Source organism: Carettochelys insculpta, chromosome 10 (assembly GCF_033958435.1).
Source record: "Carettochelys insculpta isolate YL-2023 chromosome 10, ASM3395843v1, whole genome shotgun sequence".
In the NCBI taxonomy this organism is placed as follows: Eukaryota; Metazoa; Chordata; order Testudines; family Carettochelyidae; genus Carettochelys; species Carettochelys insculpta.
Genome location: NC_134146.1, coordinates 31,888,639 through 31,902,144, shown reverse-complemented (window position 1 = coordinate 31,902,144; position 13,506 = coordinate 31,888,639). Strand labels below are relative to the sequence as shown.

The window sequence follows — 13,506 nt, the reverse complement described above, 5'->3', positions numbered from 1 at the left end:
CATTACCTTACACTTACCCACATTAAATTTCATTTGCCATTTTGCTGCCCAATCACTCAGTTTGCTGAGATCTTTTTGTAGTTCTTCACAATCCCTTTTGCTTTTGACTGTCCTGAACAACTTGGTGTCATCTGCAAACTTTGCCACCTCACTGCTTACCTCATTTTCTAGATCATTGATGAACAAGTTGAACAGGATCGGTCCCAGGACTGACCCCTGGGGAACACCACTAGTTACCCTCTTCCATTGTGAATATTTACCATTTATTCCCACCCTTTGTTTTCTGTCTTTTAACCAATTCCCGATCCATGAAAGGATCTTTCCTCCTATCCCATGACCACTTAATTTACATAAAAGCCTTTGGTGTGGGACCGTGTCAAAGGCTTTCTGGAAATCTAGGTATACTATGTCCACTGGGTGCCCCTTGTCCGCATGTTTATTAACCCCTTCAAAGAATTCTAATAGATTAGTTAGACACGACTTCCCTCTGCAGAAACCATGCTGACTTTTGCCCAACAATTCGTGCTCTTCTACGTGCCTTGCAATTTTATTCTTTACTAGTGTTTCTACTAATTTGCCTGGTACTGATGTTAAACTTATCGGTCTATAATTGCCAGGGTCTCCTCTAGAGCCTTTTTAAAATATTGGTGTTATATTGGCCGTCTTCCAGTCATTTGGTACCAAAGTGGATTTAAAGGATAGGTTACAAACCACTGTTAATAACTCCGCAATTTCACATTTGAGTTCTTTCAGAACCCTTGGGTGAATACCGTCTGGTCCTGGAAAGTACCTCAACTCCTATTGGCTGTAAACTGGACAATGGGAGCTAAGAGATTTTGTTGAGGGTGGGGGCAATCCAGAACAATTTCTCAGCTCCCATGGCTGGTTTCTGGGGAACAGCAGCTGAGAAATTTTGCTGGTGATAGGAAACTGGCCAACTGGAGCTGAGAGATATTGCTGTGGAAAGGGCAGCACAATTTCTCAGCTCCCAGTTTTTAGTAGCTGCACCCTTCTTTGGCACCATTTTGTGCACTGATGGCAGTGTATTACAGATGGAACTTGTGCTAGAGCTGGTCTGTAAGAAGGTGCTGGTCTAAGAGTGGCTTCCACTAAGAGCTGTTGCAGCCAGTGCTCATGCTCCTTCCTAGTAGAGGGCTTAAATCCCCCTTGCATTTCTGTGTGCAGTATTCTTCCAGACACCTTAAGCATGAACGGTATGTGTCCCTCTCTGGCAAAGGTCTTTTGCCAACAGTGCAGGATTTAAACCCTACGGCATGCCAACATGCTCAGGGAAGACAAGAGGTGTGGGTGATTCCTTAATTACTGAACTAATTAAGGATTGAAAGAATAAAAAGTAATGAAAGTACTAAAGGCTAGGGACTGACCCAAGATGAAGAGATGTTCCAAAGCCATCACAGGTGGTAAGAAGGAACTGATGGGGTCAGTGCTGCAGTGGTATATAAGGGCTGCTATAGTGGGGCCAGCTCCAGGGAGCTCCAAAACCAATGAGACAGGAGCTGCTCGGGAAAGTGTCCAATGCTCATGCACACAATGTGTACACACCCTGACTGGAGAGATTAATCTGTCATGTTTTACAGCTTAAAATACGAAACAAAACAAAATGTTAAATACGATGTATCTTACCTCTTTTTGCCAATATTTAATCTTCAATTGATGCTCACCAATGTGACTGTCTATTTGTTCAATTTTAAGTCTAATATTAAGAGCTTCTTTCTGAAGAGCATGTTCGTCTTCCTGAATTGCTTTAATCTTTTGAAGTAAATTGCGATGCTCCTCCTGAACTTCTGGTAATGATTCCTAAATGGAAAACCAAAACATGTGAAGGTAAAATTCACTTAGCTGTTTGGGAAAGGCTTGCATTTGCAGTCCTAGAATATTAAAAAGTTTCTGTTATAGTCCCAAGAGTTTTAAGTAGGTACTAGTCAAAATCTGAATGTACATTCATTGAAGAAACATTTTTGCTAGCATTTGTTTTAACCGAGTTTCTGAATACTACCATTCTGTGAAACTATGACTTCAAATGTGTGTTTGAATTTGCAGAGTTGGATTATATCAGTTCTGCTGAGTATGCTTTGAAATACAGCCAGTTCCCCTAGAAGCTTCCTGACCCCCAGGAACATCAACCACCCGTGCTTCCTGGCACATGTTCTCTCATGATCTGTGAATAATATTCAGCTGAGGGACAGGACTTGTACCTACACTGCACACTTTGCAAGGAAGGTGGTAGAGATGAAGGGACTAGATCAGACCCACTTCTGGGTGTTTTCCACTGCTGCAGGACACTCTCTGGAACTGGGCAGCAATTGGAGGTTCCTGCCGCTGGAGATTTGTGGAGTTGGATTGTATCTCCCCTGTGCTGCTGAGAATGCTTCAGAGGGGGCTCTTAGCTCTGACTGAGCAGGAGGAGGACAGACTTGCACCTCTCCTGCACAGTTGCTGGGGGCTTGGGGGACAAGAGCTATCTCAAGGTGCCTCCCCCTGCTGCAGGACCCTATCTGGGACTAGGCAGCAGCCTCAGGTTCCTGTAGCTAAAATGAGGCAGTTGGATCAGATCTTCCCTATGCTGTTTAGTGTACCTTGAATGTTATTTGATGCTGTAAAGCACAGTTCCCTGTAAACTGTGCGGTAGTGTGACTGCTCAGCTGTTAATGAGCCCTGCCCAGGGGAGGGGCACTTCTCCCCCAGCAACTCTCTATTGAGGTTGGGACGCAGAGAGCAAAGGAGTGATAGGGTGGTGGGGGGTGGAGTTTGGGGTGTCCCATCTTCCAGTTGGGCTGTGGTAGCAGGGAGAGAAGAGAAACTACTGAGATTACAGCAGCTGGGTGTGGCTGTAGCCGCCTGTTGTGAGGAAACCAGTTCTCTCTCCCTGCCCTGGGCTGGGCAGCAGAATTTATGGGGTATGTGGGAAAAACAGAGGGTGGGTGAGAGCTGGCATTAGTGAGATGGGGGTGGGGAGTTTGTTTGGACTGTCCTGACTCCCACCTGGGCTTTCACTTAAAGCACAGCAGCCTCCAGCTTCCAATACCTGGTAAAGACCCAAGACTCTCTCCTGGGCTGTGGAGGGGAGAGTGGAAAGAAGGGGAAGCAGGGTGCATGGGTGCGAGATGTACCAAATTTTCAGGGGAATGGGTTGCTGGAGAAACTCCAGAGGGAATTTGGTCCAAACACATCTTCCCTTTTCTTGCTGAGGTTGGAGTGAGGAGGAGTTGGTGTTAATCACCAACTGACTGGTGCCATTAATAGATATGAAATATGCCAGAAAAATATAATGAGGAAAAGCTAATGTCCCACCCTGCTATTTCCAACTTATAGAGCAAACACAAAATGGTGAATCCTCTGCAGTTTCTAGACCACAATAGTTTTCACCTAGTAACAGTAGGGAAAGATAAAGAGCATGCTTTTGGCCCTGGTGAGTTTCTTAACAGACGGTCATCTGCCTGGAGGTGTTAAGCCAGGGCTAAAATTTAGTTTGCTTGGAGAGAGACAGATCCAGAGAAGAGGGCTCAGAATTTCTGCATTAACAGATCTTAATGCAGGATGTGACTTCACTTGAAGAAGTGGGTCTGTCCCATGAAAGCTCATCACCCAATAAATTATTTTGTTAGTCTTTAAAGTGCTACTGGACTGCTTTTTTGTTTTTCACTTATACTGGTCTTTTTCTATTGTAATAGAATTTAGGCTGCTTTTCTAGATAAGGATTCAGGCTTTAGTGAATGAATACTGGGGCAAAAGACTTACCACCATATTTCCATAAGTACATTTCAAACCAATAGTAACAGAGAGAAAGCTGTGCTAGTCTATATACTATCAAAACAAAAAAAACTTTATAGTGCTACTTGACTGCTTTTTTGATTTCAAATGAAGTTTACATTAGGTGTTAGTGGCTCAAGGTAAGAAAAGGATTCTTTTAATGGAATTTTTGGAGCACCCTAGATTCAATTATTCATAGTACATGCACTCCTTCCAAGAACAGCAACCTAAGTTTGATCACAATATATGTAGGACGAAGTTAAACACTGCCATCAGTAAGAAGGAGTGTACATTCTTCAAGTGTGGAGTGTTGTGCATGAATGCTTAGCAGAATGTAGGACTGAATCAGTCTTTTCGGCGAATAATCTGAACCTATCAAAGGGGAGGTCCTCGACTTTAATTTGTAGTACCTTTGGCGCTCCTGCCACCTACAAAGAAGGCCTATATCATAACTAAAGCTGTAGCGGTGGCATGTGCAGCTGTATCACCAACATCAACAGCAATCTGTACAGCTGCTGTAGCATATATTTAGCACATATCCCTCCTGAACTATGGACTTCAAAATCAGCCTTTTTGATTCCGCCAAGTAATTCATTATGGGTGCCAATTAGGAATAATTATCGAAGTCATGATCAGATAAATGGGAGGAGTAGTTGGCTGTACGTAGTAAAAGTGTGGTGGAGGAGTAAAGCCATTGCCAACACAACTCTCTCATGACTGAGGCTGCTCACCACAGATCAAAAGACACTGCATTTTAAGAAACCTTTACCGGACAAGGATGCAAAGAGGCGACACCTTTTTCGCAGGAAAATTTATTCTTCTGCTACACTTTTAGTACCAAAATAACATGTGGAGCCTCATCTCCTGATCATGGCGGACTCTTGCCATGAATTTAGAGTGGTGCACAGATTTTTGGAGCACATGTGCTTCACCCAGACATTGAATACAAGATGCCAGCATCATCTCATGGCAAGTCTCATGTTTTTTGAAGCCAGGAGATCCAGGCATATTGACAATTTCAATGGCAGTAACAAGGCTTTTGTTGTTGTTGTTTTTGTTTTGTTTTTTTTTTTAAAAACAAACAAACTTAGCAGATAAGAAAAACATTGAATAAGTTGCTACTATTAACTTTAAATTTTTTAACTGTTAACATTTTTACCCCCAGATATAAATAGGGAACACTAGAAATGGGTAGCGAGAAGGATAACTATATACAAGCTCTAAAGAACAGTCTCACTCTGAAGGACCTCCATGAGGAGAGAGAAGGAGAAAGAGAAGTTACTCACCTGTAGTAACGATGGTTCTTCGAGATGTGTCCCAGTGGGTGCTCCACAATAGGTGTCGGGCTCGCCTGGCGCCGCAGATCGGAAATCTTCCAGCAGTTTCTCCTGGATCGCGCATGTGCTGACACGTGCCGCCCCCCCGCGCGCCCCCGGCTGCGTACGCGATCTGGTCCCCACCAGTTCCTTGACCAACCGCCTCAGATGCTCCTGAAAAACACTAGACAGAGATCCGAAGTGGGGAGGATGGGCGGGTGGTGGAGCACCCACGGGGACACATCTCGAAGAACCATCGTTACTACAGGTGAGTAACTTCTTTCTTCTTCGGGTGGTCCCCGTGGGTGCTCCACAATAAGTGACTACCCAGCAGTAACCCAAGTAAAGAGGTGGGTAATCGGTTTATGTGCAGCTTGCCCCCGAGAGGACTGCTGTCGACAGACGGTTATCCTCTTCGAATACCCAAGGCAGGGCATAATGCTCGGCAAAGGTGTCGTACGATGACCAGGTCGCCCCTCTACAGATGTCTTTTAACGCAATGCCCTTGAAGAAGGCTGTTGATGCCGCCACCGCCCTGGTGGACTGAGCCCTGGGCAGGGCCAGCAAAGGAGCATTTTGAAGCTCATAACACATTTTTATACAGGACACAATGTGCTTAGAGATTCTCTGTGAAGAGAGACCTTCTCCTTTTGACCTGGGAGCAAGAGAGACTAGGAGCCTGTCCGTCTTCCGGAAGGACTTAGTTCTGTCTATGTAGAAGGCCAACACCCTCCTCACGTCCGGGAGATGCAGGCGTGCCTCCTTGCCGGAGCTGTGAGGCTTCGGGTAAAACTATTGGCTCGTTAAGATTGGACTCCGAAGAGACTTTTGGAACAAAGGCTGGGTGCAGCCTTAAGGTTACCGCCTCCTTTGAGAATACTGTGCAGTGCAGCGTTGCCATCACTGCCGCGAACTGACGTAGTTGCAAGGAGGAAGGTTGTTTTTATCATAAGGAGACGTATGGGAACTGTAGCTAATGGTTCAAAAGGTGGACCCAATAGTGTGCGGAGCACCAAGTCCAAATTCCACGATGGTGGAAGCGGTTTCCGAGGGGGGTACAGGTTTACCAGCCCCTTCAAGAACCTGGTAACGATAGGATGGGCGAATACCGTGGGCCCTTCCTCTGTACACCAAAAGGCTGATATAGTGGTGAGGTGGACCTTTAGCGAGGATAGAGAAAGCCCGCCTCTCTTGAGGTCCAATAAGTATTCTAGTATTACAGGTGTAGGAACGTCAAGGGGAGCTAACTGCTTGACGGAACACCAGGCTGTGAATTGAGTCCATTTCTACTTGTAAGGCCTCCTGGTGGAGGTCCTTCGGCTACATTCCAGGACTTGTTGTACTCCCTCCATACACGTGCTCTTTAAGGAGCTGAGCCATGGATTAGCCATGCTTGTAGGTGCAGACCCTGAGGGTGCGGGTGCACTATGGACCCCTGAGCCTGCGTGAGTAAGTCCGGCACCACCGGTAGAGGGAGCGGTGGGCGGTCCAACATGCGCAAAAGCAAGGGAAGCCATTGCTGCCGATCCCAAGCAGGACTATGAGTATCATGCGAGCTCTCTCCCTTCTGGCTTTGTGCAAGACCTTGTGGCAAACAGATCGATCTGGGGAAACCCCCATGTACGAAAAATGCGCCATAGCAGATCGGAGCGGATCTGCCATTAGGGCGTGGTTGCGAAGCGCCCGCTCAGCTGATCTGCTTTCACGGTGTGAGCGCCCGGCAAGTACAAGGCTTTCAACGTTATGTTGTTGGCAATGCACCAATTCTACAATTGGACTGCTTCTGCACATACGGCATGGGATCGTGCTCCTCCTTGTCGATTGATGTAAAACATAGTGGAGGTATTGTCGGTATTGAATCCCGACTACTTTGCCATGTAGGTAATCTCGAAAATGTTTGCAGGCGTTGAACACTGCTCTTAGCTCCAGTATGGATATGTGCAGTGTCTGTTCCGCAGGGGACCATAGCCCTTGCGTTACCTTGTCGCCGATGTGCGCTCCCCGTCCTATGTGGGAGGCGTCGGTAGTAAGAAAAATAGAAATTTGTGGTTGGTGAAGAGGCACCCCCACTAGCAGATTCTCAGGGTTTTCCCACCACGCCAGGGATCTGCGCACCTCTGTTGTGGGCGACACCACGCTGTGGATAGCGTGAGATGCCGGCTTGTAAACGCTCGCCAGCCAATACTGCAGGCTTCACATGTGCAACCTGGCATTCTGTAACACAAACGTTGCTGCCGCCATGTGGCCCAGCAGCTGTAAGCACGTTAAGACCGGCACCGTGGGGCTGTATGTGATGACTTGCACCAGCGAACTGATGGCGCGGAAGCGGGCATCAGGTAGGTACACCCTTGCTGTGATAGAGTTTATGCGTGCCCCTATGAACTCTATATGTTGTGTGGGTTCGGACTTTGACTTTGCGAGGTTGATGACTAGGCCCAGCGAAGAAAACGTGTCCGCTGTGACGCGTATCATGCATGAGACCTCTGCCTTCGAGGCCCCTTTTAGCAGGCAGTCGCCCAGATATGGGAAAAATAAACACCCTCTGTCTGTGCAGGTAGGCTGACACCACTGCCAGGGTTTTGGTAAAGACTCTGGGGGCCGAGGAGAGGCCGAACGGAAGAACCCTGTACTGGAAGCACTCCTGGCCGACTGTGAAGTGGCAGAAGCGTCTGTGTGCTGGGTGGATTGTTATATGAAAGTAAGCACCTTGTAAGTCGAGTGCTGCAACCCAGTCTCCATCGTCCAGTGCCGTGAGTATCAAGGCAACTGTGATCATCCGAAAACGTTGCTTGCGCAAGTAACGGTTGAGGCCCCGAAGATCTAAGATGGGCCTCCAGTCTCCTGTTTTCTTCTCTGGTAGGAAGTAGCGTGAATAAAAACCTTCCCCTGGAATTATTCCGGCACTCTTTCCACCGCCCCTATGAACATAAGGTGATTCACCTTCTGCTTGAGCCTCGCCTTGTGGCAGCGTCCCTGAGGTGAGGCCTGGTGGGAGGCTTCATCGGTGGAAGCGACTGGAAGGGGATCGCGTAACCCGTGGCTATGATCTCCAGCACCCATTTCTCTGTGGTGATCTTTTGCCATTGGGAGTGGAACGGTCTGAGGCGATGATGGAACATGAGATGAGAGCGGCATTGAGCGAGGGTATTGATAGTGCAGCCCCCGACATACCCGTCAAACTTGCTGCCTTTGGGCCTGACATGAGGGCGTACGGCTTTGTTGAGAACGTCACTTAGGAGTTCTGTACTGTTGCTGCTGTTGATAGTGCCCTTGGCCGTAGCCCCGTTGATTTTGAGCACGCTGTGGTTGTAAGCGTAGCGTCTTTGCTGAGGATAAATTTTTTCTCTCCTGTATGGGGGAGTATAAATGGCCAAGGTTCTAAGTGTAGCTCTCGAGTCCTTACTGGACTGAGGGACCGAGTCGGTTGAGTCTGCAAACAGCTTTTGTGTATCAAAGGGAAGGTCCACGATCTTTGCCTGTAGGTCCCTCGGGATACCCGACATCTGGGGCCAGGATTCTCTACGCATGACCACTGCTGTAGCCGTTGAATGTGCCGCCGTGTCCGCCACGTCCAGGGTAATCTGGACTCCCGTCCGCGATGCTGCGTAGCCCTCTTGAATAATCGCCTTTAACACCGGCTTTTTGTCTTCCAGAAGTGAATCCATGAGGGGAGTAAGCCTGGAGTAATTATCAAAATTATGGTTTGCTAGGTGTGCCCATAATTTGCCACACTCAGTAGCAGGGTAGGAGAGGAATATACCTTCCTGCCGAACAGCTATAGCTTCTTAGCATCTTTGTCCGATCCCCCTGATTTGTACTGAGAAGTCTTTGACCTCTGCTGGGACGACTCGACCACCAAAGAATTTGGTTGTGGGTGACCGAAGAGGAACTCTATGCCCTTTGCCGGGACGAAGTACTTCTTATCCGCTCTCTTGTTCGTAGGCAGAACAGAGGCCGAAGTCTGCCATATAGTTGTGGCTGACTCCAGAATGGCTTCGTCCAGCAGAATAGCAATTTTGGATGAAGCCAGGGGTCTCAAATTTTCCAGGAGTTTGTGATGTTTCTCCTGCACCTCTGCCGTTTGAATGTCTTGCGTGAAAGCAACCCTTTTAAACAGCTCCTGAAACTGTTTAAGGTCCTCCGGGGGAGAGACATCCCCGGGGGCCATGGCCTCATCTGGGGAGGATGAGGAGGAACCACTAGGCTAAACCTCCCTCAAACCCTCGGGCTCCTGCGGTCGATGATACACTTGCTCGCTGAAGGATTGTGAAGGAAAGTCTCGGGGTTCTAAAATTAACTCCCCTTGAGACAACTGTGTTTCTGTCCCCGATCGGGAGTGCCCACGGGGGTATTGAGCGGCCAGAGGGGACCTGCCCCTGGGTGTAGGCCTGTGGTGTCGGTGTCCAGCATGATAAGGACGACCATGGCAGCATGGGCAAGGGTCTGGGGATGGAGACCTAGACCACTCACGGGTTGTGTACCCCCGATGTCTGGGAGAGCGAGACCTCCGCGACGACACAGAGGTGAAACTGGCTTGTGACAGTACTCCAGGGGATCCAGTCCCAGAAATGGTGAAGGTGGCCCAAGCCATGGTGACATTGGTTGGAGGAACAGAGAAGGAGGTTCCCCGATGGGCCGGTGGAGACACAGGCCTTCGGTGCGGCGAGTGTATCACAGGAGGAGGGCTTGGTGCTAACAGCAGCGCAGCCCTGTCCGGAGATGGACTGAGGTGCCGGGCCTTTGATTTTTCCTTGCCCCTCCCCTGCGGGGCCGGCACTGCCCCCTTCTGTGCTGGGGATCTCGGCCCCGCTGTCAGCGCTGCGCTCGGCACCATCAGCTGCGGTGCCATGCAGGTATCCTCCTCCAGTGCCTGCAGGCTCCGTGCCTGGCGCCCCTGCACCGTTGGTGCCGCGGGGGCCAGTGCTGCCTGTGGCAGTGCCGCCGGGTCCAGCACTTGCCTGGCTGATGCTCTAGGCGCCACGCGTGCCGGCTGTTGTATAACTGGAGGCTCAGCCTCTGCCACATGCGCTGCCGCTTGTCTGAGTATGCGGCTGGGGGCTGTGTGCTCCGCTCGTCCTGCTCACTGCAAACGCCGGCAAGGATCGAGCCAGGGAGAGTTTCCTCCGTTTCTGCACTGAGGGGGTCAGAAAAAGCTGCCCTCCTCTTATGCAACCCAGAGGGCCCTTCTGGGTGAGGCTTCTCCGGCAAGTCCGGCTGGAGAGCCTTATCAACAAGAGCATTTTACGCCTCATCGCTCTGTCCTTCCTGGCCCTGGCTGTGAGCTTAGCACAGTGAGAACACTTCTGGGTAGCCTGTGATTCCCCCAGGCATCGGATGCATTCGCTATGCCCCAGGGAGGCCGGCATAGCTTCACGGCATGACTCACGCTTTTTAAAACCTGAAGAGGCCATTGCGGTGAGTCCTTTACTGTTAATAGGGTACTTAGCACTTAATCCGTGCCTTTCCACCCCAAATAGTGATCACCGGCCTGCGGGGCAGCGGGCGGCCTAAATGGCCTTCACGTCCGCTCTTCTCTTCTCCTCTCTTTTTTCTTTTTTTTCTCTTTTTCTTTTCTTTTTTTTTTGCTGATATTCTCTTTGTCTTTGCTTTCTCTCTTTTTTTTTTTTAACCACCAAAAACAACAAATTACACGTAGGAAAAAAAAAACACTATTTAATCTGACTCTGGCCTTAGCCTGAGCGGATTCCGTCTGCAGCCGATGGTGGTTGAGAAGGAACTGGCGGGGACCGGATCACGCATACGGCCGGAGGCGTGCAGGGGGGGTGGTGCACGCCGGCGCATGTGCGATCCAGGAGAAACTGCTGGAAGATTTCTGATCTGCGGCGCCGGGCGAGCCCGACACCTATTGTGGAGCACCCACGGGGACCACTCGAAGAAGAACATTCCATCTGCAGCCTGGGGCAGTTGAAAAGAAACTGGGAGCTGGACCACACACGTGACCAAAATGGCGAACAACAAGAGGCAGCAGCTGACTACAGTTCTAGAAATTTCTCCGTACTGCAGCACAAGGATGAGACCAGCAGCAGATGTGGAGGAGCCACAGGAACCACTTGAAGAAGAATATGAGCTATGAGAAAAGATTGAAAGAGCTGGGCTTGTTTGGTTTAGAAAAGAGAAGATTGAGAGGGGACATGATAGTACTTTACAAGTACCTAAAAGAGTGTTATAAGGAGAAGGAAGAAAAATTGTTCTTCCTAGCTTCTGAGGATAGTACAAGAAGCAATGGGCTTAAACTATAGCAAGGGAGGTTTAGGCTGGACATTAGGAAAAGTCTTCCTAACCATCAGGGTGGTTAAACATTGGAATTCCCAGGGTAGGTTGTGGAATCGCCATCACAGGAGATATTTAAGAGCAGATCAGATAGACATCTATCCGGGATTGTCTAGATGTGACTTCGTCCTGCTGTGGGGCAGGGGACTGGACCTGATGACCTCTTGAGGTCCCTTCCAGTTCTAATGTTCTATGATTCTACAGGAGCCCCTGGGCTGGTGTACTCCCAGCAGCACAGGGGATATCAGACCCATCTCCACCTCTTGGAACCTTATGCTGCTGTAGAAGGCTCTGTGGTTTCAGAGTACAACTCTGAAGGAAGTACAGAAGTGAACTGTGGCAATCCCATAATCGTGTACAACAGGTTTGCAAAATCTCCCATTATCTCCTTTTGGGTCAGGATCCCAGTGTTCCAATACTGTGAAATTTCAGTTTTAAACAATTGAAAACATGAAATTTACCAGTTTTCAAATCTTGATGGCCAATTGCATGGCCATAATGGACCATGAATTTGGTACGGCCCTTTGCATAACATACAGGCCTTGCCTTCTAGGTTATCCTTAAACAAACCAAGTGCACCATTTTCCCATCTTGATTGCGTGTTTGTATATGTTTTCTGCCATTAAGGCAGCCTGCTCAGTGTTTTTAGATGAAATCTGAAATTAAGAATTCTGCTTTAAGCACCTCAGATCAGACAATGTAAAATTTGTTAGCAAACCTCAGAAACAGAGCTCAAGGTCACAGTGGTAAAAAAAATTCTAAAGTTAAAATCTGCCTCAAAACTAGGTCCTTTGGGCAACATTTTGGCTTCCCACCCTTTACAAAGTCAGTATTTAACATCTGCTTTTGAGTTTTTTCTGCAATAAAAAGCACAAGATTCTGTAGGCCTCACAAAACACTCTCTCCTTTTATTTTAACCCTTAAATGGATTTTTGTAGGACAGAAAGAAGAGAGGAAGACTTTTTACAAGATAAAATACATTTCCTAATATTATTTAATATGACCAAATTCAGGGCTCACATATACTTTTCAGTAATACACTTCCTGCTTGCAACCCTTTTTGAAGCTATTATGCCTGGAACTTAGATACCAATGGCTAAGAAAATGAACTAGCCCTTAGTGAAAGTGTTCTTGTTACAAGAATCTGGTAAGATTGCAAGCCTTCTTATCCATAATCTGTGCCTGTACAAAGTTATTAATTTTGTAAAGTACATTCTTTCAAAGAGATGCAAAAAGCCAATAATACACCTACTTCAGCTTGTTTGCAGTTATTCATAACTTCAGTAGCTTTCTCTTCTAATGTTGTTAACTCTTCTGTTAGCTCTTTCATTTCCTTTTCATTATCTTCAATTTCCTTCTCAGTGCGAAAAACAGATTCTTCTGTTTTTTTCAGGTTTCTGAATAAAATAGGTATTTAAGATGTTTGCATACCAATAGAGCTATCCAGTCCATTGGACCATTTGGAGCAACATCCTCCAGATCCCAACACCAGGAAGGTGGAGCAGAGGCATGAAATCCAGAGGAGTTTAAGGGACCTGACACCAACAGTAAATTGGGCCTGCCTCCGAACTCACCAGTGGTAGGAAGTGGAGTGCCTGGGCTCCAATCCGCTCTGCTTCCCCAACTCCCAGCTGCATTATTTGCGGAAGGGGCTTGAGATAAAGGGCAGAATCACCTCACATTCACTGGGGTGGGCCACATCACTTGGGCAGGGGTCTTAGGAAGAATGGAGGCTGAGTGGGGGTGAGGGTAGAAAGTGGGGCCTGTCCTGGGCCCACAACTCCCTACAGACAGCCTTGCATACAAGCATGTACAATTGTGGTAAACCTTAAAAGATCTGGAAAGCACAATTAGTTCTGCTTACAAAGAAAATATATCCGCTACATGTAATCATCAACAGGTAAGAATCACTTTGTTTATTATTTATACTCCAATTCTTATTCTTGCAAAATACTATAATAAATGTGGTCTTCCTTCCTGAACCTATTAACTACAACTGATGCTTGTAATAGTTTAATTTGCATTCTCACAGAGTCAGCAAAAGATGAGTTTTCAGAGTTTAGTTGTTTAAGTGCAATTTTGAACTTGCATCTTAAGATCTGTATATTTTCATTATGGGCAAATTATT

The 13,506-nt window shown here is 47.6% G+C and overlaps 1 protein-coding gene across 3 annotated transcripts in view; it reads right to left on the bottom strand.

Annotated features, from left to right (window-relative positions):
* SMC4 (structural maintenance of chromosomes 4) overlaps positions 1-13,506 on the bottom strand; it is a 147,074-nt gene that overhangs the window by 31,299 nt on the left and 102,269 nt on the right. For all 3 annotated transcript variants that reach the window (XM_075003705.1, XM_075003709.1, XM_075003708.1), the window contains 2 exons: positions 12,631-12,775; positions 1,645-1,818 (listed from right to left, as the gene is read on the bottom strand). In XM_075003705.1, the coding sequence (XP_074859806.1) occupies positions 1,645-1,818; positions 12,631-12,775 (319 nt within the window). The remainder of the gene's footprint in view (positions 1-1,644; positions 1,819-12,630; positions 12,776-13,506) is intronic.